Source organism: Pleurodeles waltl, chromosome 5 (assembly GCF_031143425.1).
Source record: "Pleurodeles waltl isolate 20211129_DDA chromosome 5, aPleWal1.hap1.20221129, whole genome shotgun sequence".
Classification (NCBI taxonomy): domain Eukaryota; kingdom Metazoa; phylum Chordata; class Amphibia; order Caudata; family Salamandridae; genus Pleurodeles; species Pleurodeles waltl.
The window spans coordinates 92681420-92707898 of NC_090444.1; the positions used below are offsets into that span (position 1 = coordinate 92681420).

General features: G+C 44.5%; 1 protein-coding gene across 2 annotated transcripts in view; it reads right to left on the bottom strand.

Annotated features, from left to right (window-relative positions):
* Nucleotides 1-26479, bottom strand: part of SELENOI (selenoprotein I) — a 219090-nt gene that overhangs the window by 7274 nt on the left and 185337 nt on the right. For both annotated transcript variants that reach the window (XM_069233671.1, XM_069233672.1), the window contains one exon: nt 11375-11557. In XM_069233671.1, coding sequence (XP_069089772.1) covers nt 11375-11557 — 183 coding nt within the window. The remainder of the gene's footprint in view (nt 1-11374; nt 11558-26479) is intronic.

The following is a 26479-nucleotide window of genomic DNA, read 5'->3' on the forward strand; positions in this document are numbered from 1 at the left end:
GACCAAATGTGTATGATCTCCAACTCTCTCAAGTGGCCTACCCAGCCCAGAAATGATACATCGGTCACCGCTGTGAACTCTGGTGGGGAAAGTAGAGTGGTCTGCCACTAACCCAATCATGGTCTAGTATTCACCACTACAGATCTTTTGCAGTCTCCTTCAAAATCTGGACTGACTTAGAGATCACCCTGGTGTTGAGCTCACTGAGACTTTAGGCACCACTGCAGATCTCACATGTGCCACCTGGTGTCTTGATCAGCTGCATACAGGAGGCTATCAGTCCTAGAAGCCTCAATGTATCACGCTCACTGAAATCCAGGACCGAGGCTAAACCACCATGATCATAGGATGAATGTCTTGGATGCTCTGTTCTGGGGGCAAAGGCACAAAATTGCACCATGTCCAGAAAAATGGTGATGAAAGAGCTCTGTAAAGGATTCAGGTATGACTGACATGATGGTGAACCTCACCAGTGTTAAAACGTTACCTGTAGTCTGGAGTTGATTGATCACTGCCAGCCTTCAACAGGCAGTCATTGAGGAAGGGGGAAGACTGGGACCCCTGACCTCTGAAGATGACCTGAGACCACCGCCATCTTTTTCATGAACACCTAAGGGGCGCTAGTGGGGCCAAAAGGGAGCACAGCAAACTGGACTTGTTCCTGGCCCATCATAATCGATTTGGGGGCCTGCAGAATGCAAATGTGGAAAATAAGTGTCTTGCAGGTGCAATGCTACTATTCAGTCTTCAGTGTCGAGGGCAGATAAGACCTGGGCTAATGTGAGTCTCCTAAATTTGTCCTTCCACAGGAAGGCAATGAGATAGCCAAGGTTCAATATGGGGCAGGGACCGCCATCCATTTTTTCCCTCCACCACGTACCTTTAGGAACGCCTTTAAAGGCACTGTGCAACAAATATGTAAAAATACAATAATGTCTCAAACTTAGTGTATTTCACTAACATGCAGAATGTTTTGCCTTTGTACATCAGATTGTACATCTGCATAAAGAGCAGTTTCTTAAAACTGATGGTTTCAAATACGAACTTAGAAACTTTTCTGCCCCAGCCCTTGATATTAGTGACACAAGTCAGTAAGTGCACCTACATGGAACAACACTTTTGTTTACTAAATAAAACACAAGAGGGTTTGTACAGGACACATACTAAACGTGTGTATTTCAAGGTACTTTCATATATTATCATGAAGGAAAAACGGGTGAGTGAAAACAGTTGCCTAGGACCACAATCTTTTGTCAAGTATGGAAGCTGGGACTTTTTACAGGGTTGCTGTTTCCACACTGTGCAGTTCAATTACTAGATGAGTATTTCCTGCCCTCTCTCACTATACATCAAAGGTTAATGCCTTGCCTTTAATTCTTGGCACATAAGGTTAGAGCATGGGTTGCAGACAGAAGCCACATGTAGGCTTGGGTCAATTTGGGCTCAAGGTTACAAGAAAACCTCAAGCTGAGCTGGAGCCAGGCATCTGGCTCAAACTTGGCTCCAGGATTCAGCGACTCACCCACCTCTAATATAAAGGCAACTAAAGGGACAAGGCCATAGGAAGTATATGATTTGATCATCATCAAACAATTTGGTGAGATAATAAGTTTTAGTTAATTAAAACCATAAAAAACTTTTCCTTCCACGTAAACAAAAACAGAACAATTTTAGTTCAAAAAGACAATTACAGTTCTTTGGCTTAGGGTGAAATGGTAAGTAAAATTTCCTTCCACATAAATTTTTTAGAAAAGACATACTAGTGCTATAAGGTATTGATAATAGGGCAACAGAATAATCTTATTGAAGGTAAGAAAAAATACAGCGCAAAATAAAATCTTGTGATTAAAATTAAATGATATATGAAGTTTTCCTTCCACAAAGAAATATAAACAGTAACCCAATGAGGTATTGGTAAAAATAGTGCAAAGTGGGAAGAGACCTTCTATCGATTTTATTTACCCCTACTTAAGTCAGGTTTTTGGTACCAGACTTTATTATGACATAAGCTAAACAACCCAATGGACTACCTAGGAGCCTTCCCTTCTTTAAGATGTTCAATGCGGGTTATAGGGATTTCGCTATCGTTTCAGCCCTCCCTCTGAGTTGGATATTTCAAGAGGCTGTGGTTTTTAGAGTGAAAATTTCCAAAAATTGAACCAGCCTAATGTTCAATATTGTATTTCGAGGGTTAAAGGCTGCAATTAATGCTTTTCTTGAAAAGTCTAATTTTTAAACCGTTAAATTCTTTTTTAGTAAGAGTCTCCTTTCAGCCGCCAGGGCTGGGCAAATGCAGACCACATGCATCAGGTTTTCATCTGCTAGATGACAGAGACGGCACTCCAGGGAGCCTACTTGCCGCTCCTTCTTCCATTTTGGCGTGAGGTCTAAAGTAGGGACTTCACCCAGCCTAAGTCTGAGAAAGGATTGCTCGATTTTCCTTGAGTAGGGGCCAGCCATAAGTGGTGATTCTTTAAATGTTTTGTAGTAGTTAAGAATCAACCAACTATGCTCCCTTTTGGCCAATGAGATCTTATCTTCTATCAAGCTCTGTAATTTACTTGCTTTATTCACTGCTTTATTGAAAATGGGGATGGGTAGAGACCGGTTCCATACATCATCTAAGTTCAAAAGATTCTTACTTTTTTCTAGATACCTTATGTAGTTGGGGTTCCCTCTTTCTAGGATAATTTCCTGCCAGACTAGATTGGCTAAAGACCCTTTTGAAGCGCGACTCAGTTTGTAGCAGCATTTAATGTATGCTGCCGGTCGGGCTAACGACTGTTTGACCAGCATAAATTCCAATCTGACCTGGGCTGGACATGCACGTCCGGGCAGCCGAAAAACGCGCTTATAGGTTTTTATCAGAAGTTTATCCAGAAGACCTACTTCCATCCCCCTCATTATTTTGGTCCCATAGGTAATAGATGGAAGTAGCTTCACTCTCATTACTGCTGTTAATGGGTTCAGAGCATGACCACAGATTGAAATTGCTAGCTTGCAAAAGGCGTAAGTAAGGGCCTGCGTCTTGTATTTTATAGCCTCTTTTTGTGGCGCGTAATTACCTCTAGCATCTACCACCAATCCTAGGTATCTGTATGATGTTACTTCCTCTAGGGTTTTCCCATTCAAATGCCATTTGCCTTGCGTGGTTGGCCTGCGGTTTAAGGTAATCATTTTAGATTTTTTATGATTAATTTCTAAATCATTAGAACCTGAGTATTCTTCTAATGCCTTTAACAATTTCTGCATGCCTATTCTGGTATTACTGATTAGTAGTAGGTCATCTGCATATAGTAGGTTGGATACTTGTTGACCGCCCAGTGATGGAGAGTGGGATGAGTGACCATTTAACTTGGCGGGGAGATCTGCTATGTACAGGTTGAAGAGTGTTGGAGCCAATACACAGCCTTGCTTCACCCCCACTGTTGTTTTGACTGCCCTGGATAGGTGAGAGCCTTCCCCCAATTTAACCTTTACCCAAGTATCAGAGTATAATATTTTGATGGCATTTAAAATAGGGTGTGGCAGCCCCCACTGTAGTAATTTGGCCCACATTTTTCCACGGGACACACAGTCAAAAGCAGCTTCAAAGTCAACAAAACATAAATAAGTTGGAGTCCCCTTTGCTTTTGCTCTGTTTATGATCAAACCTAGCCCCATAAGATTTGTTAATGTTCCTTGGTAAACCCGGTTTGATTAAAGGGTAGAATATTGTTCTCTGTAATCCAGGCTTCTAGATGTTTAAGCACACAGCAGGAAAAGTACTTGAGGTCAACGTCTAAAAGAGCGATTAGTCTGTAGTTGCTTAGGGAGAGTACGCTCCCACCCTTATAGATGGGGTGGATTATTGAGCCTTTCCAGGATGCCGGGACAAGGCCTGTTGTGATCACCTCATTAAACATTGCTGCCAGGAAATTGGCCCATCTTTCCGTGTCTTGTTTAAATAGTGCTTGCGGTAGGCCATTGGGGCAAGGGGCACAGTCCATTTGTGACTTTCCAATGATTTTTAATAGTTCTGGTGCCGTAAATTTCAAAGGTTCAGGGGTGTTGGGATCCCCACCAATCATATATGACTGCATTTGGGGGCCTTCTTCGATGGTTGATTCTTTTAGATGTGACCTTAAATGGGACACCCATACTTCCTGTTATGTTTGCGTTATTGCCTGCTTTTGCACCATTGTCTATTGTATTGATGATTTTCCAAAATCTTTTGGAGTCAGATGTTTTGGTCACAAAATGTAGTTTGGCCCACAGGGCCTCCTGTTGGCCTTTTTTAAAGGTCCATAGAACCCTTTTATACAATTTCCTTTTCTCTCGAAGGGCGGTCAATATTGATCCATTATCTGGGCATTTACGCAGTGACCCTAATAATTTACCTACTGCTGCTTTCCTTTTGCGCACTGGCAGTGGTAAAAGTGAACTTTGGTGGTGATTCAATTGTGCTCCCTTTCTCGTGTTACTTAAGGAATCTTTTTTTATGAGGTTGTGGGCAAAGTTCTCCCAGACTGTTGTCAACTTTGTCCCACTTGTGATAGTTGATTCTAGGTTCCGTAGGGCCTCTTCTGCTTGTCTTTCAATGGTGTCAGAGGACCATTTGAATCGCTTTAGATTTTCGGAGCCTAGTGTCCCATTTAGGGCTGCCACTTTCTCCGTTTTTTGCGGTGATGCACAAATCCCAAATACCTGTGGTTTGTGGTCGCTTTCCGTGCGGTCCATGATGGTAAAGGTGTTTACTAACTTATATAAATCAGGGGACACCAACGTGTAGTCTAGATAGGAGACCGACTTCCCAGAGAATCTTGTCCATGCCGGTGGAATATCGGGCACTTCCGTCAGTTTAGCGCGAAGAGGCCTACTAATTCACAGGTGCGTATGAAACTCTCCCCAATTTTATCTTTCCTAAGTTTTTTTGGGAGGGTTTGGGCGGGCATTCTTGCAACTGTTTGGATGTGATCCTCACTGGGGTTGTGGAATAAGCTGAGATTGAAGTCGCCCGACATTAACCAGAATGCTGATTTTATTGTTCCTTTTATCCATAATAGTTGAGTTAGAAGTTTGTTTGCTTCAATTTTTTTATTTTTAGGATTGATGTATGTGTTGACCAGAATCAATGGCTCCTGTGTGTTTTCCCCCCAATCGTCTAGCTGGAGCAATTGGAAAGGTTGGTCTTCCTCCTTATACTCAGAGATTTTTACCAAAAGGCTGGTGCTAACGTAAATGGCGAGGCCTCCCTTTGGCCTTCCACACCTATTTGTTTTCGTTGCTGGGGTAAGGTATTCCATGAATCCGATTATCGGTATGGATTCCATTGCCCAGGATTCCTGTATGAGTAAGATGTCGAAGGAGCTGAAAAAATTTATTACTGCAGGATCCTCCAGTTTTGACCGTAGGCCACCGACGTTCCAGGAGCAAATGGATAAAATGCCGTGTGCGGGTTGATCCTTACCAATTCAATTATTGCCCATCGGTCTTGGGGGTAAAACCGTCGCTACCCGTTCCCTATCTGGATACTTTTGTTGACGCAAGACCACTCTTTCCCTCCCGTCTTCTCTCCATACTTGGACTGTCAGCGGGTGGTTAGGTGGATTCTCCTCACTACATCTTTCTTCAATGGGTCTGCTGGCCTGATGTACTCCTTTTAGAACCGACCATGTGCCTTTGGGAGTTCCCAGGTGGTGTGAGGCTAGTAACGGAGTTGGATAGCGGTCTCCTTTGTAGGTGGTTACCTCAATGCCCCAGGCTTTCAATAGGTCCTTTCTATTCAAGATCCGCTTTGGGATATCTGGTGCCGAGAAGATGGTGAGTGTTGGATCCGTGTGTTGGTTGCCTCTTGCTTGGATAACTTTTATAGCTGCCAGGTCCTCCAAGGCTACAAACTGAAGATCCGGTAAGGCTTTTATGATTCTTAAGATCGAAGAGCGATTAAGAACATCTGTGGGGGACCTGGAGGTGAATTCTGGAATCCAGAGTAACTGGAGGGTATTCGTGTCTGTTATACGTGACTGATTTTGCTCTATGCGCGGGTCTTGCTCCATATAGCCATCTTCCCTCTGACTAATGGCAGACTTGCTGCCCAAATTGACCAGTGTTAGTTGGGGAGGCAGCGCAGGTGTAATGGGTTTAGGTTTTGTGCTCTGCTGGGCCCTTGTGGGGCTTGGTCTTCGGTTCGTTATAGTGCCAATCACTTCGGGAGGTCTCAGGGGGGACCTTGTTGAGTGGGTGACGTCTGCTGTGGCTGGGAGTGTTGTCGCATCTATTATTGTGTTCGAGCTTGTACTTGTGTGGGTAGTAATGTTTCTATTTTACCCTCCATTTGACGTCGCCTGGTCTTTAGATGGGTCCTTTGATGAGTTGAGTTGATGGAGTTGGGCGGACTTCCTTCCCTTCCTTGCCCGCTTTCGTTCTCTTTTTGAGAGGGTCCGAGTTATGGGAAACTCAGGGTTCCCAGGCTTATTGTTGGGCTGTAGCGGAGGATGATTCACCATGGGTTCCCAGTGGACTCTTGCTAGTTGGCGGCTGTCAGCCAATATTCTCTCAATTAAAAACGATGAGACAGGCGCAAGGGAGGAAAGGGGCTGCTGCTCTTTTTGTTTCTGCTCCCTCGGAGTAGATTTTAGCATGGTGGCGAGTGGTTTAGGCATGTATGTTCATCCTTCCGGGTGGATCGGATTTCTTGAAGTATTCCCTCTAAGATTTGCGGCAGTTGAGATATCTTTTCTACTACCTCTTTACAGGAACAAATTGTATAGTCATTAGAGTGAGTGACTTGCGCCCTTCTTATAAGTGCGTTTAATTTTTCCAACTTACTGTCAATCCCGGAGACAAAAACTGCCAGGGTGTTTAGCAAGTCAACTTGAATGTCCATTTTGTTTGAATTAAATTGCAGCGCCATGACAGTTGCTTGCATTGAATTTAGGATTGCAGCCCACATTTCTTCTGACCTGACTGCCACGGGGGCTTGTGACTAAGTCGGGCGCTTGGTTACCACTTGATAGAACTTTGTTTATTGTTGTTTTATGGGGGACTTTCTGTGCCACTGTCACTGTTTCTGTTTTTACTGGCCCGTTTGTGATGACCTGTTCTATACCCCAGAGGTCCTGTTCTTCTTTTTCACAGTTATACATTGGGAATGAGTGAAGTTTTGGACTTTGACAGAATGGGCCACCTTCCTGAGATTCTTGTTCTAAATGTTCTGCGATTGCTACCAGTTCTGAGTCCAGGATGGGTAGTTTCGCTGGACTAGATGTCCATTGGTATTTAGTGGCGTCTAGGGGTTTATTACATAGAGTTAAGTCTTGCCTAGGATTGTAGAGGGATCCTGGTGAAGGGGTAGCTGTCATCGCATTGTCCTGAACTATACTTGATGCGTCTACTTTCGTGGGGTGATTTTTCCTGATCACTACTGTTGGCGATAGGGGGGGGCAGGGGGGCTAGAGAGGAAGAGGAAGAGAATTCATTCTGAGTTTCTTTTCGCTGCTTCCTTGCTGTTGCCGGTGTTGGCTGAGTGGGGTTATTTCCCCAAAACTTGTTTGGGTTGGAGCCAGGGAGTCGAACCTTTTTCTGGTGGCAATGGTACCAGCAGTAGGGAAATAGTCTGTTATCTTGTGATGCTCGGAAGAGGCTACGGTCTCTGGAACCCCCTGCGGCGGAGTCGACGGTTTCCAAAAGCCGGGCTCCCCCCAGATCGTTTCTTCCATGCTTGAAATTTGGTCGCCTCCCCGCGTGTGCCCTTTGTTAGGTTTTGCCTCCTGCCTGGGAGGGGTTGGGGGAGATCCTGTCCGCTGCTTGCTCTCCTTTTTGGGGTTGCTTCATCCAGAGCCAGGTCTCCCTTCCTTTTTCTCTTTCCTTGTTTTGCTGGACGGTTGGTAAATACTGCCTCGTGCTTTGCCTGATCTCATGATCGGTATCGGTATGTTTTGCTGCCTTGGAGCAGGATGATTTTGGGCGGGCTGTTGGAGTGAGGGAGAAGGGCCTTGTTGGGCCTTGTTGTGCCTTTTGTTGTTTTGGGCCAGTTAGGAGTGCCGTCCTCCAAAAAGAGGCTCTAACGGATGTTGATATCTGAGTGTGCGATCGCCCTCAGGGGATTTTGGAGTTTTTGAGGGCCCGAGTCCGGAGATACTGGACCGTGCCAGTCCTTGTTGTGTCGGTCTCTCCCGCAACTGGCACTTGCTGCCCTGGGCAAGGGCGGGTGGAGGACAGGGCAAAGAGGGAGGGGGGGGGGGGGGGGTTGAGACCACGGACTGCCTGGTGGATCTACCAGGGTGGGTCGGGTGGGGGGTGCTGCGCGCCCTTGCAGTGGGACCAATACCAGAGCCTGGACCAGCTTCCCACCGCCCTGTTGCCCTCCTTGCCCCCCTTGCCCCTTTGCCCTCCGCCCTCTGTTGCTCTCTTGCCTCTTGCTGGGTGCTCGCGGGCGGCACCTGGAGGAGAGGGCCGATACCGAATGTCCTGAGCCTGATGCTGATGCCTGGTGTGCAGTCCTTGAGGGGTCCTTTCTTCTTCTTGCCACCCAAAGATTTACAGGCAAAGGACCCCCTATGCCCTATGCCCCCCCGCAAGCCGCACCTGCGATCGGGCCGCTTCCGCGAGGGTCCACAGAGGGGATGGGGGACGCTGACCTCCTCTGCTCGCTGTCACGGTGCTGGGGGCACCGGTGGCAGGCTCGGTTGAGAGTCAAGCTATGGGTAGGGCGCTCCCGATGGTCCCGTGATCCGTGGCCCGTGATCCGGAGGCTCACCAGTGCGGGCGAGCTGTGTGCGGCGCGCTGACCCGCGAACCAGAACCGGAAATGCCTCTCGTCGGAACCGGAAATGCCTCTCACGACAAAAAAACAAGCTGCGCCTCTCCGTCTGTCAAATAATTTGGTGAAACAGGAATACCAGTACCAAAGTGCAGGCCTCCTGGTTTCAAGATTCATAACTTCCTCACTACACCATATGCTAATGAGAGAACTATAAGAATGGATGTTCTTTCCCCTATAGGTAAAATTGAACGATTGTGGGTTACAGTTCTGTTTCCTTGTCACATATTTGTTACCAGTGTTTCGTTTGAATGTTTTTTTTCCTACCTCTGTTAAAACAACAAGAAAAGGAGCAGAGAAATATGTTCAGATCGTGATCATTCAAGAGAGCACAATTTGTCACAGGTGGAAGCTAAGTTAATAAAAAAACATGCCTTACTGTTCCATCATTTACATCTTGTTCATTACTCAACAACTGGGCAGTGAGTGGTTGTGATGGTGCGATTCAGGAGCTACTCTTAACAAAACAATGCTACTGTGTTATGGTACCTTTCCCAACTTTAAATAGAGTTCACAAACCAGTATATTTTGGCAAAGTGGTAAAGCGAGGATTAAAAGTCAGATCTTGAGTGCTATAGCTAAAACTTTTCCCACTATCTAGAAGTGGAGGTTGGGTCTTTGTGTGTCCACCTCAGCAAATTCCACACCTTCTTAGGGGGTCTTTGTCACGGATATTTCATTCATCACCAACTATTTTATCAGAAACTGTTTCTAAGCACTCAATGTTTACAGATAGGAGACTAAAGGCATAAGAATATTGTGGCCTAAGATTCTATTTAATCTAATCCCAATGCAATAATCAAGTTAACGCCTTTGTACACCTTACTCGCCAAAGGTAGCGATAGCATACAGAGAAGGCTTACCCTAAGGGTGCAGTAGAAGGCTAGCAACTCAAATACTGCATAACACTACAGGCATGTATGACTTTTCTGGAGTCTAGGGGTATAACTTAGAGGGCAGTACGGACAGTCTAACTCATGACTCTCACTGCCTACACCATGTACATGCTCCTCCTGCCCCAACCCAACCTAGACACACACAACAAACCTATACCCAGCTGTCATCAATGCAGCCCCCAGTCACACTACAGACCATACTTTCTGGATTGTGAGAAAATGTTTGGGAGTACCCATAAGCATACCATGTAACTGGTGATGTCTACTGTATACTAGGGGTATGAGCTAAGGGAAACAGTACAGCAGGGAGAAGGCAGCACCTAAAATTGAGATTTTCTTCATTTTTGTTTAGTTTAATTGGCAGATCCACTTACCATTTTAACAAACCTCTGCTCCCGTTTCTCAAATAGACCATTTTACAAAATACTTTAAGTGGAGCTAATATATTTTCCCAAATTTAATTTGATAGTTGAAATCAAAATTGGAGGGTTCAAAGTTAGTGATGCAGTTCAATTCATTCAATGCTCGATTTTGTCTGAGCAGAAATAATAATTGTACTTAATTTTTCTTCCATTTCTGGTTTCACTTTAATCAGGGATATAGTTACTTTTGTCTCTGTTTTAAAGCATTATTGGTGTAACGCTCTTCTGCACTGTGATTACTGTACATGAAAGTCTAAACCATATTTTTTGTTGTGTCATTTTACCCACATCTGAATAGTAAATGTATATTTTTTTTAATTTATAAATGTTTGCCAACTTCAAAAGTGTTTGTTGCACTTTGATATATGATACCATCATTTTCATATGCGGTTTACAAATATAAAGTACAATTTAGGTCACGTGTATAGGAGACCAATAATACATTTCTGCTTTTTCAAACAGTGCTCTTTTTCTAAAGAATGTATTCGACTTTCAGCAAATGGAGCATGCCCGTCACAATATAAACCTGATTAAGTAAACCGTATAATAAGAGCACACTATATGATTGTCACTTGGGATGTACTTACCATGCCAGGATAGTATGTGAAAATCAACATCTGTTTTGGAGAGACAGTGCCAATTTTACTGGCCATGTTATTGATACATCTAGACGTAATTCATGAAGTGCTGAACAGCAAGGTCGGTAATCACCTCCATTGCTATATATCAAGTAACATCTTTCTATGGAACCAATGTTTTACAAAAGCTAGCAAGAAGGAATGGGGGTGCTGGACTCCTAATAGTGGTTTATAAGACCAAAGATGTCAGAAGACTGGTATCCTCGGCATAGAAACACGAAAAGAATGGCCTTACAGAAATAGATTTAAGTTATGCAAGCAGTGTGGTTCTCTCTCATATTGGAGCTACATCACACAAGAACCAAAGCCCGCAGAACAGGATGATTTTAAACTGATTTTGGCATGAGTCGCGTATTTCCAATTATGTCACTCAATAACTCCAACTTCTTTGCTTAGTGTATAGGTCACACCTTGCTGGGTCTAAACACTTGGATAGGAGTTGATGTACAGGTTTTGGAAAAGGTGGACAAATGGAGTCAAACACATTTTGGAAAATCAAATCCCCTGACCTAACCAAAGCCACATGGCATGAAGAACCCTACCACTCATAAAATCAACATGTAGACAAATGTACAACTATGACTAAACTAATACCTAGATCTGAAGTATACTTACCACTTGGATTCCATAGTGAATGTGAGCAACCGTGATAAAAGCTGTTAAGGTGAATAGTAGAACTGTTTCGCTGGTCTGGACCAGTCCTGTTAGGATGATGAAGACGACGAGAGCCAATGGCAGAAGCAACCAGTTCAAAGCTTGGCAACGGGTGTTACTCATCTGACAAACTATAAGCTTGCACTACAAAAAGCAGAGAAAAAATGTCAAGTTTTAAAATTAGCGACAAACAACACTACAACGTGGCATCTGTTTTAAATCTGCAGAGCTTCATAATTACTAAACAATGCAACCAGCACTCACAATATTAAAGAGTCTTCATTGATATCTGTAAGAGAGATCAACTGTGGAATTGTCACTAGATGTTGAGTCATGTGATGAATCAGCACCACTAATAAAATGCATGTTGCCTGGAGTGGGTCACAGAACCCACAGGGGGAATTATTGATGGCTCCACTTTGAGCAACACCTGTTTTCAGAACTGTATTTCTTGGTATTGTTTAGTGAAGGGTAGTGCTCGATCTTTGACATTAGCAGTATCTGAATACAAATGGAGAATACATAATTGTCAGAAATGCCAATATAGCAAATGTTTGACTATTAAACAATAGTGACTACTGATACGGGAATTACAATTGTTGGAGAAGCATTCATCACTAGGGATGTGCAAGACATCATCTTCCATGCTTTAACCCCCTGGGTGCCCTGGACGAGGCGATCTTGTCCCAGCACACGGTTCCCGTGCCTGGGACGAGATCACCTCGTCCTGCACCCGGACCAAGGGAGGAGCGTTAGCGCTCCCCCCATGGGCCCCCCACCCACACACCCGTCGTGGATGGAAGGGGAATCCCTTCCCCTTCCACCCCCGATCCCCCCCTAGGCAATCTGATGATATCAGCACGCCGACATCATCAAGTATTGCCGAGGACGTGCTGGAAGCCATTTGCTTCCAGCGCATCGAGGGAAAGGAACTCCAACAGGTGAGTCCTTCCCTTTTTGGGGGGAAAACAGACAAGGGGGGGGGGGGGGAGGAAAGGGTTTTTCCTTCCCCCCGTGCCTGTTTTCAGTGGATTCCTGGCAGGGCCCGCGATCGTGGACCAGGAATCCCCACTAGACACCAGGGAATTTATTTGCTATTTATTTTTGGGAGCGACCCCTTGGGCAAGGGTCACTCCCATGGGAGGGCAATTTTTTAATCCTATTTCGGCCCCCCCTGGGGGCAGATCAGCTGTTTTTTTGGCTGATCTGCCCCAGGGGGTGGGGGTCGGAAGCCACTAGACACCAGGGATTTTATTTTGTATATGATTCTTTGGGGAGCGACCCCTCGGGGGCACAAATAATCCTTTTTGCCCCCCCCCCCCCCCCCTGGGGCTAAATCGGCCATGTTTTTGGCCTATCTCGCCCCTGCGGGGGTCGAAACCCACTAGGCGCCAGGGATTGCGTGGTGTGTGTTTTGTGTGTCTGGGGGCACCCCTTGGGCAAGGGTCGCCCCCCACCCAAAGGGGGGAAAATTTGTATTGGCTATTTCTGCCCACCTTGGGGGCAGATGGGCCTATTTTTTTTTAGGCCCATCTTCCCCTCAAGGAGGGCAGAAACCACCAATACGCCAGGGATTTCTTTTTTTTTTTTCTTTCCATTTTTTGTTTTGTGCTGGGGGTGCCCCCTTTGGCAAGGGTCGCCCCCTAAAGGGGGCACAGAGCTGTTGGCCATTTCTGTCCCCCTTGGGGGCAGATTCCACTTAGGCACCAGGGATCTTGTGTGTGTGTTTTGTGTGTGTGTGTGTGTGTGTGTGTGTGTGGGTGGGGGGGGGGGCTTTTGCAAGCATCGCTCCCCTTGAGGGCAGAAGCCACCAAGACATGAGGGGAATTTTTTTGCTCCCCTTTGGTTTTTTTGTGCTGGGGGCACCTCTATTTGCCCCCTATGGCAAGGGGCGCCCCCCCCCCCAAACAGGGTACAGAGCTGTTGCCCATTTCTGCTCCCTTTGGGGCAGATCGGCCTATTTTTTTTTATAGGCCCATCTGCCCTCAAGGGGGGGGGGGGCAGAAGCCACTTAGGCACCAGGGACAGTTTCTAAGTTCTTGGTGGCGGGGTGTTTGTCAACTGGCGAAGTATTTGTGATTATAACAGTTTATTTCTTATATTTGTTCTAGTTCAAAGCATCCTTTGCTGTGGATCCCTGCGGTTTGCATGTTTTAGGTAAGTGAAAGAAATGTACTCCAAAGGAGTATTGTTGACATGCATGAATGACATGTTTGTAGGTGGTGTACTAAATGTAGTCTTGTCAGTGAAATTGTCCTTAGATTTGGGCACAATGATATTTGTGTTGTCATGTTAATTTTCTTTTTTCTTTTTAGTGGGATATCATTGGTGATGGCCGTGTCTGTGCAGAGTAGTTGCTGGTGAGTAGCTTTTTCAGGCAAGTGAGTGGTATAGTTTAGTACATAACTCTTTGTGATAAAGCTACACTTTGTTTATTACTTATTTTAGTGCTGGTGGTTGTTGGCAATCCATTTGTTGTTTGTGAGGATCATGGCTAGCCGCAGAGCGACCACTCAGCAGGTTGTTGGCATGCTTTTTGAGGTCGTCTTCAGACCATGATTATGAGACTGACTCTGCATCTGAGGCAGAGGAGGAAGTGAGAGATTCTGGCAGTGAGTTTTCTGTCTGAGAGGATTCTTCTGATGAGGAAGCCACTCTTAGTGCAGATGAAGGGCCTGTTTTAGAGGAGGACATTGATGTGTCAAGAGTGCAGCAGCCTGGGGCTGAATGGTTTCCCATTAGAAGACCCGACACCTGGATTGCCCCAAACATGGAGCAGCCACAGTTACCTGCATTTACTGGTCTCCCATGGTGTAGAGTCAATTTCTTTCACTTGTTTATGGACAATGTATTTTTGGAAGAGATTGTGGAGCAGACTAATGTGTATGCGGAGCAATATTTGAGGGACAACGCTGCAAGACTTAGGCTTCAGTCTAGAGCTACTCAGTGGGTTCCCACATATCTTGAAGAGATGAAAAGGTTTTATGTTTGACTTTTTTGATGGGGTTGATAAGGAAGCAGTCACTGGCTTCTTACTGGTCTACTAGTCCCTTGATGGCAACGGCTATATTTCCTGCAACTATGACTCGTAATCACTATTTGCTTCTTCTTCGGGATGCTGCATTTTGTAGACAATGCTTTAGCCTTGCCACGAGATCACCCTGATTGTGACCGTCTTTTTAAGATTAGGCCTGTCCTTGATAGATCGGTTTTCAGAGGTCTATGTTCCAGGCAAAGAGATAAGAGTGGACGAGTCTTTGGTTCTTTTCAAGGGCGTTTAGTTTTTAATCGGTACATTCCTAGTAAGAGGGCACGGTATGGGATTAAATTGTATATGCTGTCAGAAAGCAGTACAGGATACGTGTATAATTTCCGGGTCTACACTGGTAGGGATTCCGGTATTGACCCTCCTGGTTGTCCGGCCACTTTTGGAGTTAGCGAACAAATTGTGTGGGAACTTGGTAGACGACCGTTTAACAAAGGACACCATTTGTACGTAGCTAATTTCTACACTGGAGTGCAGTTGTTCAAGGAGTTGTTTAGAGTGGACACGGTTGCTTGTGGTACAATCCGTTCTAACCGGAAAGGCTATCCAAGGGAGCTTGTCTGTAAAAAAACTTGAGGGGACAGCGCAGTGCCTTGTGGAATAATGAGCTGCTAGCTCTGAAATTTTCAGACAGAAGGGATGTATACATGCTATCTACCATCCATGATGCAAGTACTTCCCCTGTGACTATTTGGGGCCAGGTTGCGGAAGCGCGCAAACCTGTGTATTTGGACTACATTAGGCACATGGGTGGTGTTGATAGAGTAGATCAGAGGTTGGAACCTTACACTGCTCTGCGTAAGTCTTACATAGGGTATAAAAAGTTGGCCCTACATTTATTTCATCTGGCAACTTTTAATGCCTTTATTGTGTTCAAGAATTGTTCACCTGAATCAAGGATGACATTTGTTAAATTTCAGGAGTCAGTGATAGAGACCCTTATTGTGGTGGAACAGGCAAGAGTTCGTAGAGTAGCAGTGGTGGAGGATGTGGCTAGATTGAAAGATCGCCACTTTCCAGATCACATTCCTCCCAGTCCCAAGAAAGACTTACCCACTAAGAAATGTAGAGTATGTGCCCGAAGAGGTATCCGGAGGGAGAGCCGGATGTACTGCCCCGATTGCCCTTCAAAGCCTGGGCTGTGTGGCCCCGCCTGTTTCAGAAATTACCACACCAAGAAAACTTTTGAGGAAATACCGTGAGCGTAAATTGCCTATTTTATATTTTCGTATGTTCAGCTTCGCGGTTGGCAATACTGTCATGTATTTAGTTAGAGCTGTTGTGTTTGTAGTTTTGTACTTGTTTTATAATTAGTGGTTTCTTTGTTGTTTATAAACAGGAAAAAAGTGATGGCGGTGTGGGTGGGGTGGCCCTTGGCTGGTAGTGTGCCTGGGGCGGCCCTTGCCTGGCAGTGTGCCTGGGGCGGCGCTTGCCTGGCAGTGTGCGTGGGGTGGCGCTTGGCTGGCGCTGCCGGCCAAACGTCAGTCCACACACTCCCATCAGCTAGTGTGATTGCTTTATCAGGTATGTGGGTGTATGTAAGTGATGGGCCCTTGAGTGGCGCTGTCTGTCGATGCGAGTGTTGTAATGTGCTGGGCCCGTGGCTGGCGGTGTGAATGGTCTTGTGCATGTCGTGTATGAAAGGTGTGTGAATGGACTGTGCCTTGACACAGCTTTACAGCTCACGAGCTGTGAGTCATTGGTTCAGTTTTTTGGCCTTTCAGTTATTAACAGTGCATTTCACTTTTGTAAAATCTCTTGTTAATAAAATTTGATCTACTGAAACATCACTCACCCTCGTGCCAAATCCAACCAGTATGTGTGGTACAAATGACAAAACCTGCTCCGCTGTAATCAGGCGTCGCAGCACACTTCTGACACGCTAGGTGTCTCAGGTGGGACCCCGATGATGAAGAATGCTACCAACTTGGTTGGTGGGTGAGGGGTCTTTTTCACATAACCTAAGTGCGTTTCTTTTCACAATTTTTGTGTTTGGCACATCAAGGACTTACGTGGACACATCAAAATTATATATTGCAAAACTACCCGTGTTTGGGGGGGAGGGGGCACCTATGTTTTTGGTCGTGGGTGCGGGCTTTATCTAGGGAAACCTACCAAACCCAGACATTTTTTATAAACTAGACACCCCAAGGAGTCCAGGGAGGTGTGGCTTGCGTGGATCCCCCAACATTTTCTTACCCAGACTCCTCTGTAAACCTCAAAATCTTCTTAAAAAAGCATATTTTCCAGACTTTGCTTAGTAGGATCACCGCTCCAGCACAAAATTCCTACTCCCCAGCGTTCCCCTCAGTCTCCTATGTAAAATGACACCTCACTTGTGTGGGTCCCCAAAGCAGAGTCAGCCTAAAGATGTATAAAATTAGAATATGTCCTTATCAACTCGCTGTGCTATCCCCACTATCTCTACAAGTTTTTGGCCTTATTCTGTTGCAGGCACCTGGCCCACCCACACAAGTGAGGTATCATGTTTATCGGGAGACTTGGGGGAACGATGGGTGGAAGGAAATTTGTGGCTCCTCTCAGATTCCAGAACTCAGTCACCGAAATGTGAGGAATAAGTATTTTTTTAGCAAAACTTTGAGGTTTGCAAAGGATTCTGGGTAACAGAACCTGGTGAGAGCCCCACATGTCACCCCGTCTTGGATTCCCCTAGGTCTCTAGTTTTAAAAAATGCACAGGTTTGGTAGGTTTCCCTAGGTGCCCGCTGAGCTAGAGGCCAAAATCCACAGGTAGGCACTTTGCAAAAAGCACCTCTGTTTTCTGTAGAAAAATGTGATGTGTCCACGTTGCGTTTTGGAGCATTTCCTGTCGCAGGCACTATGCCTTCCCACACAAGTGAGGTACCATTTTTATCGGGAGACTTGGGGGAACATAGAATAGCAAAACAAGTGTTATTGCCCCTTGTCTTTCTCTACATTTTTTCCTTCCAAATATAAGACAATATGTAAAAAAAGACGTCTCTTTTGAGAAATGCCCTGTAATTCACTTGCTAGTATGGGCACCCCAGAATTCAGAGATGTGCAAATAACCACTGTCCCTTAACACCTTATCTTGTGCCCATTTTGGAAATACAAAGGTTTTCTTGATACCTATTTTTGACTCTTTATATTTCAGCAAATGAATTGCTGTATACCTGGTATAGAATGAAAACCCACAGTAAGGTGCAGCTCATTTATTGGCTCTGGGTGCCTAGAGTTCTTGATGAACCTACAAGCGCTATATATCTCCGCAACCAGAAGAGTCCAGTGGACGTAACAGTATATTGCTTTCAAAAATCTGACATTGCAGGAAAAAGTTACAGAGTAAAACGTAGAGAAAAATGTCTGTTTTTTTCACCTCAATTTCAATATTTTTTTATTTCAGTTGTTGTTTTCTGAAGGAAACCCTTGTAGAATCTACACAAATTACCCATTGCTGAAATCAGAATTTTGTCTACTTTTCAGAAATGTTTAGGTTTCTAGGGTCCAGCATTGGTTTCACACCCATTTCTGTCACTGACTGGAAGGAGGCTGAAAGCACAAAAAAAACATAAAAATGGGGTGTCCCAGTAAAATGCCAAAATTGCGTTGAAAAATTGGGGTTTCTGATTCAAGTCTGCCTGTTCCTGAAAGCTGAGAAGCTGGTGATTTTAGCACCGCAAACCCTTTGTTGATGCCATTTTCAGGGGGAAAAAAAACACAAGCCTTCTTCTGCAGCCCTTTTTTCCCCATTTGTTTTTTGTAAAAAACGAAATTTTCACTGTATTTTGGCTAATTTCTTGGCCTCCTTCAGGGGAACCCACAAAGTCTGGGTACCTCTAGAATCCCTAGGATGTTCGAAAAAAAGGATGCAAATTTGGCATGGGTAGCTTATGTGGACAAAAAGTTATGAGGGCCTAAGCGAGAACTATTCCAAATAGGCAAAAAAAGGCCTGGCACAGGAGGGGGAAAAGGCGTGGCAGCGAAGGGGTTAAATACAGACTTAAAACATTTTCTTTTTTGTGTCGGGTCTTCTCATGGGGATGACAAGTTGTACTCCTGCCTTGCACTTCAGAACGCAGATACGAACCAAATTATGTAATCTCATCTGAATTATTACAATGCAATATCGGGTGCTTTGTGCTACAGTGTAAATAATTTCAGAGATGGCAACATTGTTGAAATGCAACCTAGGGCCTTCTCTGAACTCATGCCATCCCAAAACACTCAGAACTGAGCTAACAGGAGTATGCCATGGTGGACATCCCGCAACCTGTAAATTTCAAAGTGAGCCCTCTGAAAATGTTCCTCCTCTTTACCTACCAAAGCAAATGAGCCAAGGATCTGTGCATTGTGTAGAATAGGGATACCCATTTTAAACTGACCAGACATTTCCCTCTTTCTGGTTTGACTGCAGGCAAACAGACAAGTCTATGTTGCAAGCAATAAGAGACAAAGTTTGTGTGTGAAGATTATTAGTATGCCATTGGTGTATTTCCTTCACAATATACTATGGGCGTAATGAGAAGTTAAAGATGGCTATCAGGAGTTATTCAATTAGTTATTTACTACATTTTGGGAGTAAGGTCGCATAAACTGGGGACTGAACAGCAAAGCTCCAGTCCGCAGAGTCCAAAAACCAGCAACAGCAATCCAAAACAATGGAGGTGACCAGGTAAAAAGAGGACCTGTCTTAATTACTTTCTGGAGTACAGCTAAAAAACTGTCCTAGACACAGAATAGAAGTAGTTTGTAGACATGAATGACTACAAACATTAGGGTGACTTCTTCAAGAACACAGAGTTGTCGCACATAGAGCCTAAGTGCCATCATGATCCAGCATTGGCATATTAATTTAGGACTTAGAAAAGAACTTCGAAAGTGAATATGCAAATGTATATGTCGAAGTCCCACTCTTTATGATCCATCGCGTTCCCTACAAAAGCAAAGCTGAGCGCTTTTGGCATTGTTTCTTTCAACTGTTAACAAAAGGATAAATTGGTCATTTATGTTGTTCATAATTCTCTGGTGGTAGTGGATGTCTGTGGGGCTGCTAGTAGCAGTCCAGGGTAATGCAGCCTAGCACAAAAAGGACTTGTGTCCGACTCCAGGTACCTCTGGTAATGGTCGTATTGCATCCTGCATCAGTAGTAAATCCAGCAATCTAGCGCTACATTCGCATTAGAATGTCTTCTCATCTTTTCTGTTTATATAAATCCTGTATTTTTGGTGGTGGTGTTCATGACTCAAGCCAACCGTGACTTGACCGCTGCTCTGCAAGAACCGATGATGTCAAAAAAGAAGGAAAATAGTTGCAGGAAGACTGGAATCTGCTGATCGTCAATCCCTTGCTCAATTAAGTCTTCTTTCCTCCCCATCAAGCAGGAAAGTCGCTCTGCTGTTGCCAGGCAGAAATTCAGTCAGAAAGATGTGAAATATGTTAAACTTCCTAATGCTTTCTTGGTGCCGATTTCTACTTACGTTTTTAATATCTCACCATTCCGACCCTAAAATTGAGCAAAAATGCGCTGGAAAGAGGTTCCACCTTTCTTAATGCTGGAGCCACCCCTGCATAGTTAAGAATCACTGGAACCAGTCTTTCCTTAAAGGAATGTTTATAATATCCAGTAGGGTATGCACTATCACCCCATAGACTGCTTTTAGATATGTCTCGATGCAGAGTTTACCTTGGACAACCAGCTTGCGAGCCCCTCGGATATTCTTTCTGAACTCAGACAAAATACACTGAGTGGAATATAAGAGAAATATCAGGATCCTTAATTTTATCATGCTTATCACTGATAATCTATATTTACTCACATCAGTACAGCTGACAAAATGTGTTTCAACACCCCAGAAGTATCATAGCTTTCAATTAAGTGATTTAGGGCAATATACTTTTTCACTAGATTACTGTAATCAACTAGACTAGTCTCAATTAGATTGGACTAATAGTACTTTTGGGGATCAAAATTGCCTTTCCTACACCTACGTTGACGCCTTTTTAAATATCTGAGCAATCCTAGACTTATTTCTTTCCAATTGATTTGTCTAGTTTTTAAAATACTGCTATTTTTCTTGATCACAAGCTTCAGGCTGTCGCTAGGCAGCTGCTGAAGCCTTCTGCGTCCAATTCCCCAACAGGTATGTGTTGAGCAACTCAATTCTCTTAGCTGGTATGGAGCCTTCACAGTTTGGTCGCAAGGATGTTTGAAACAGTTTAGGACACTACAACGAGATCCAACAAAGGCTATGGGGCAGTTGCACTGTCACACAAATACATTTGCCCCTTCACCATCATGGTCCTCTGAACACATTTTTTATTTCATTTTTGTTTTATTTTTTGAGGACACTAGCAGCTGCCGTTTGCTGCTGGGATTCTTTGCACATCGGGTCACCCCCATTTTATCTTCACCCCTTTTATTTTGCAGAATTTGATTTTGTAAGCTTGAGTTCTCTGTGCACTTTACCACGGTTAACCAGTGCTAGTGTTTGTGCTCTCTCCTTAAAACATGTTAAAATTGGTTTACACCTGACTGGCAGATTTGATTTACTTAGAAGTCCCTAGTAAAATGGTAAATCAGGGCCTGTAAATTAAATGCTACTAGTGGGCCTGCAACACTTATTGAGCTACTCATTTACGTAGTCCCTTAAAAGCGGTCTCAGGCCTGCCATTGCAGCCTATATGCAGTTTTAAACTGCCAAATCGACTTTGCAATATAACTCTCTTGCAAATACTCAAACTATCCTTCTATCACATGTACGTCAGCACTAAGGTAGGCCCTAGGTAGCCCAAAGGGCAGAGTGCACTGTAATTAAAGGTTGTACCTGTACCCTTACGTTTACATGTCAGGGTAGTGGAAAACTCCTGAATATGTTTTTCACTACTGTGCGGTCTACCTCTCCAATAGGATAACATCGCTTTGCTGTATTACATTTAATACATGCTAACTTTGCAACTATTGTCAACAGGTGAGAATTTCGTGTTTGTCATCTGAAAAACTGTTATTTAAAATCTTCTTTAATAGTGAAGTCAGATTTTAAGTTATAATTTTGAAAATGGCACTTTTGAAAAGTTAGCATTTTCCTGCCCTTTTTAGTGCCTGCTAAAAGGACCAATGATAGACGTAATGCAGAATAAATCAAACAATCACCCTCAGTCACGATCTGTGTTTAATCCATCAGTTTTTTGCTCACCAGGCCATTCCAGTTTGGACATAGCCATATGCAAATCAGTCTTGACCCTGCTCCCCATGGGAAAAGTCCAGCCTGAACTGTTAGGCCCCAACTTAGAAAATGTGTAGATTATAACTGCTCTGAGAACAGACAGAAGACCTGGACCAATCTGCTCATCTATCTGCCCAAAGTACATCGCTGGTCTGCCTGGCAGCTCCCGCTACATTCCTCTCTGCATCAGCAAATCCTGTTTAGCTGTCCTTTGCCAAAGGGATATCCAGCTATATGAAACTCATTGGTTACCGCCTCCAGCCTCGTCCTGCTGGAGATTTACAACTTCCAAAAAAAGAGACTAAATCCCAATGAACAAATCTTCACTGCAGCTTTGTCCAGCAGCTCCAAACAATGACGCTCCCTCCTCAGACACCGCCTGCAGCCTTGGGCCATGGCCCTTTACCTACTCAGAACACTTTTCTTTAACTATCTTCTAAGTTCGAAGGTAATCACCAACCATGCCCAATCGACTTCTATCTGAGGTGCCCTCCATCTTGGCTAGCCATTTTCTTCAACTTTCATCCGGTCCTGCACAACTAGATGTCTGTTTTTGGCACTTTTGTCTTTTAAGTGCAATTTGTTTTTTACCTTATCTTAAAAAATTCATAACTACAATTCTATTCATTAGATTTTTGTTGTTTTGGCGTCAAATAATTAAACTTTACTCTATTTTCTAATTGGGTATGGGACATTCCTTGAGTTGTGTCTTCACTTTATTACTGTTTGTGTGCTGCATAAATACTCTACACATTGCCTTTGTGCCAAGCTACCAGAGGGTTGAGAACAGATTAATTTAGTGACTTTTGTGGCTGTTGCTTGTGTAGAGTTAGCATCCCAGTTTCTCATGTAATGGCTCTGCAAAAGTAAAAGACTGAAACTCACTTTTTGAAGCAAAGTCTCGGCTACAAGGAAAGCGGCTTTCCTTGAAAGGAACTGCAAAGGACATGAATTAAGTGGTCCAAAAGCAGGTCCCATGAGATGGGTTAGTACAACATTGAGGTTCTAAACATGTGTGGATGGTGTTCTTTGGGGTCTGACCCTCTTGAGCCACGCCCTGTTTTGCATGTATCCAAGGTATAGACACTAAGTTAAGATACATTGAGGTATAAGCTAAACCAGCATGGTGAAGATGAAGGTATGCCACTATATCCTGAACACAAACCTTAACCCTCTGCATGCATCAGACGTCCGGAAGCCTTCTGATGCTACAGTGCTCATGTGCGTTGGATGCAGTCGTGGCTGGTGTCGGGGGAAGTAACGGGCGGAAGGGGTGGGAGGAAACTGGTTCAAACAGGGTGGGGGTTTGGGGGTTTTACAAAATAAAAACAAACAAAAAACCCCACTTACTTCAATGCCCGCCGCTCTTTTGGCTCCACTGCAGGCACAGGCTCCCAAGACTTCTCTGCAACCAATCCTAACACTGCTCTCATACTGCTAGCAGCACAACAGCAGCATCAGGACTGGCCTAAGCGCCCTCGATTTGCGCTCTCAGACAGACTGGGAGCCTGTGCCTACTGTCTCCAACCCCGCAATGCTGTGTCATGTCGGTTGGAGACAGCTCAGTGTGTATTTCGGTTTTACAGTCCTGAGATGGCCAGCCAAACTCACATGTGCACTGACAACAGTGCACACCACTCCCCTTGTGCCTGTCATCCCCTATGGCCACGCCCCCTTGAAAAATAAAGCAATAATAAAAATGGTTTACTATAGTTTTTTATTTCAAGTTTTGCAGCTGGAGGTAATTACCCCTGATCAGACCCCAAGGGCGGGAGGGAGGGGGAGACAGCTTGCTTTCGAAAATCTGCCATAGTTAGAAAAAGTTACTGATGAAAACGTGGACACAAGTGACTTTTTTTCAAATAAATTTCAATTAAAAAAATGTTTCAACCGTTTTTATATTTCAACTGTATCTTTCTATAGGAAAACACTAAAGAATCTATATAAAAGACGCCTTGGTGAATTCAGACTTCTTGCCTGCTTTACAGGATCCACCACTGCATTGGTGTCACACCCATTTCTACCACCAACTAGAAGAAGGTTGAAAGTACAAAAAATAGGAAAATGGGCTATGTCCCCGTAAAAAATGCCAAAACTTTGTTGAAAAATCTGTTTTTCTGATTGAAGTCTGTAAGTTCCTGAAAGCTTGGAACATGGTGATTTTAGCACCACAAACCCTTTGTTGATGCCATTTGCAGGGAAAAAAACAGACACTTTCTTCTGCAGCCCTTTTCCCCACTTTTCTCCCAAAAAACAAAACTGAGCTGTATTATGCTAATTTCTCAGTCCTCTCAAGGGGAATCCACAAACCCTGGGTATCTTTAAAATCACAAAGATGTCGGAAAAAAGGACACACATTTGGCATAGATACCTTATGTAGACAAAAAATTATGGGGGCCTAAACGCCAACTACCTAAAAAAAAAAAAAAAAAAGAAAGGATTCGCACTGGGGGAAAAAGGCCTAGCAGCAAAAGGGTTAAAAGAGACTATTTTTGTTTTAAGAAATGCAGAAGAGGAAGAAACACTTCCATTTGGTTGCATAAAAGCCCTAGTGGTATGCCTGCATGCTTCACGCAATATGGCCATATACTTCTGCGGAAGCTGTAAGTCTCCGGGTGTCTGATGTGATCCTGTTGCTGAGTGAGTAGGTCCCACCAGATTGGGAGCTTGTCATGCAGGCTGACAGACATCTCTAGAAGCATGGAGGACCAGATTTTCTGGCCTAAGCAGGGGATACTAGAATGAGGGTAGCTGAATGAGTGAAAGAGGGGGAAAAGCGTAAACAAATATCACTGAACAATTCATGTTAGTAGTGCACTGCACATGGACTTTAAGTATGGGAACCTGGAGGCAACGTTTCGGCATTTTGCATTACCTTGGGTGGTGACCAGGTCTGAGTGCAATGTCTGCACCTGTGGAAGTAGTGTATGAAGACTTATGGGTGGAGTTCCCACTCATGAAGTTGTTGAGTCCTGCTTGCGAGCGCCGCAAAGTTGTCCACCCCTTGGAAATGCTCCACCTAAGATGGATGTGGTGGTGATTTGCTATCCCTCCGGCTTCTGAATGCAGTACATTGCTGTCATGTCTGTCTGTATATACCAGTACCACCTTGTGTCATACTATGGAGTAGAAAATGTGGAGGGCAAATAAATATGGCCTTGAATCCTATGTAATTGATGTGTCCTCCTGATATGGAGAAGTACATGTGCGCCCTGTAAAATCATGTTGTCTAGATGTTCTCCCCATCCAGTAAGTGACACATAGGTTGTTATGGTCACCTGCGGAAAAGTCCACACAAGTGCCCAGCAAACCACTGTTTGTGTTCCACCACTGCAGAGTGTGCTGAGTGATAGCCTTTATCAACAGTAGTTCCTACCACTGGCCCTCCCCTTGTACCCGTTGCTGGACGAGACTGTTGGAAGGGGCACATTTGCATCAGGCATGGGTGGTGACTGCTATAAAAAAATGCCATTATACCTCAGTGCTTCATTACCAAAACAATCAACTGTTGAACTGTCATTACCCTCTGGTAATTGAGGTTTTCTCTAACTATAACAATAAGAAGGTACCAATCCTAGGAAGGCTGAATATGCTGGGGTTGAAAATACAAATCATCCTTCCTTGGAATGAGCAAGTTTGGTGAATAGACTCCCTTTCCATGTTGGTGCAGGAGCAATGGTTGAAACCTCTTCATGTAGTCTTGTGGAAGAGCGAGGTGGTCCTGACTGGAGCTATGGGGTCTGGTTGGTATAAATTCAAGGCAGTAGCCCTCTTGGAGTACTGTCGGGACCCATTGATCTGACGTCCCAGATGACTGCGAGGAGTGGAAGGCGATTCAGTATTTAGGAGCGGGGACTCCCTTGCCAGACCAACCTTTTCTTTACTCTTGCCGTTGTTCCCCCGTAGCTACACCAAGAGTTGCTCCTGCTTGAGCAGGAATCGTGGCAGGCCTATTGACTTTGGTATGATGGCAGCTGGCTAGGTTCATGGTGCTGCCTTATTGCCCACTCATTTGGTGTCTCCAAAACGACCCCATTTGACCTGAGGATTGTAATGTACCCAAGGACTTAGCGATGTCGATGTCTTTTTCAGTTTTTTCCAGCATCTGGTTGACTTGGGAGCATTGAGCAATAAGTATAGAGGATGCTGCTGCACCTCTGGCTTAAAGCTTGAGAAACTAAGCCATGCATACCAATTGAGTAAGAAGCTAGTACTGACACTGCGTTGTATGGTGGCAACTGCGTCAAGGGCACACCTTATGGGTGCATTAGGGATAGACACCGCGGCTACCAAATCCTCTACCCTTTTCTTATAGGACTTCCGAATCCACTCTATAAGGGCCTCCATCACCTTCCAGTGATATCTGTCACATTAGGACTACTGGCTATTTGTCATTGGGCAACTGCCCCGCTGCCACTGTGTTCCCCACAGCATTGAGACACTTGCTTTATTTATCTGGGATTGTGGCATCCAGTGCTGCCTGGACGGATGCCCTCTTGCATACAAAACTAAAGAGTCAGTTGGTCACTAGGGTACACCTTAAACTTCCTACCCACTCTAGGCATGAGTACCTTAGCTCTCACTAACTGTTTTAAGCAGACCCTTGCGCACTGGTAAGAACTGGGCTGTGTGACCAGTCTATGAAAGAGTTTCGATTGGAAAGTCAGTCTCCTCTTCTATTGTGTGCATTTCCACCTTACGGAGACGAATTCCCTCTGCATCAGTGCATGATATGCAGCAATATCATCAGAGGATTACTGCTTGATGAAGTAGGGCTCAAGGTCTGGGTCAACTGCTGGTGCGACACTATTGCTG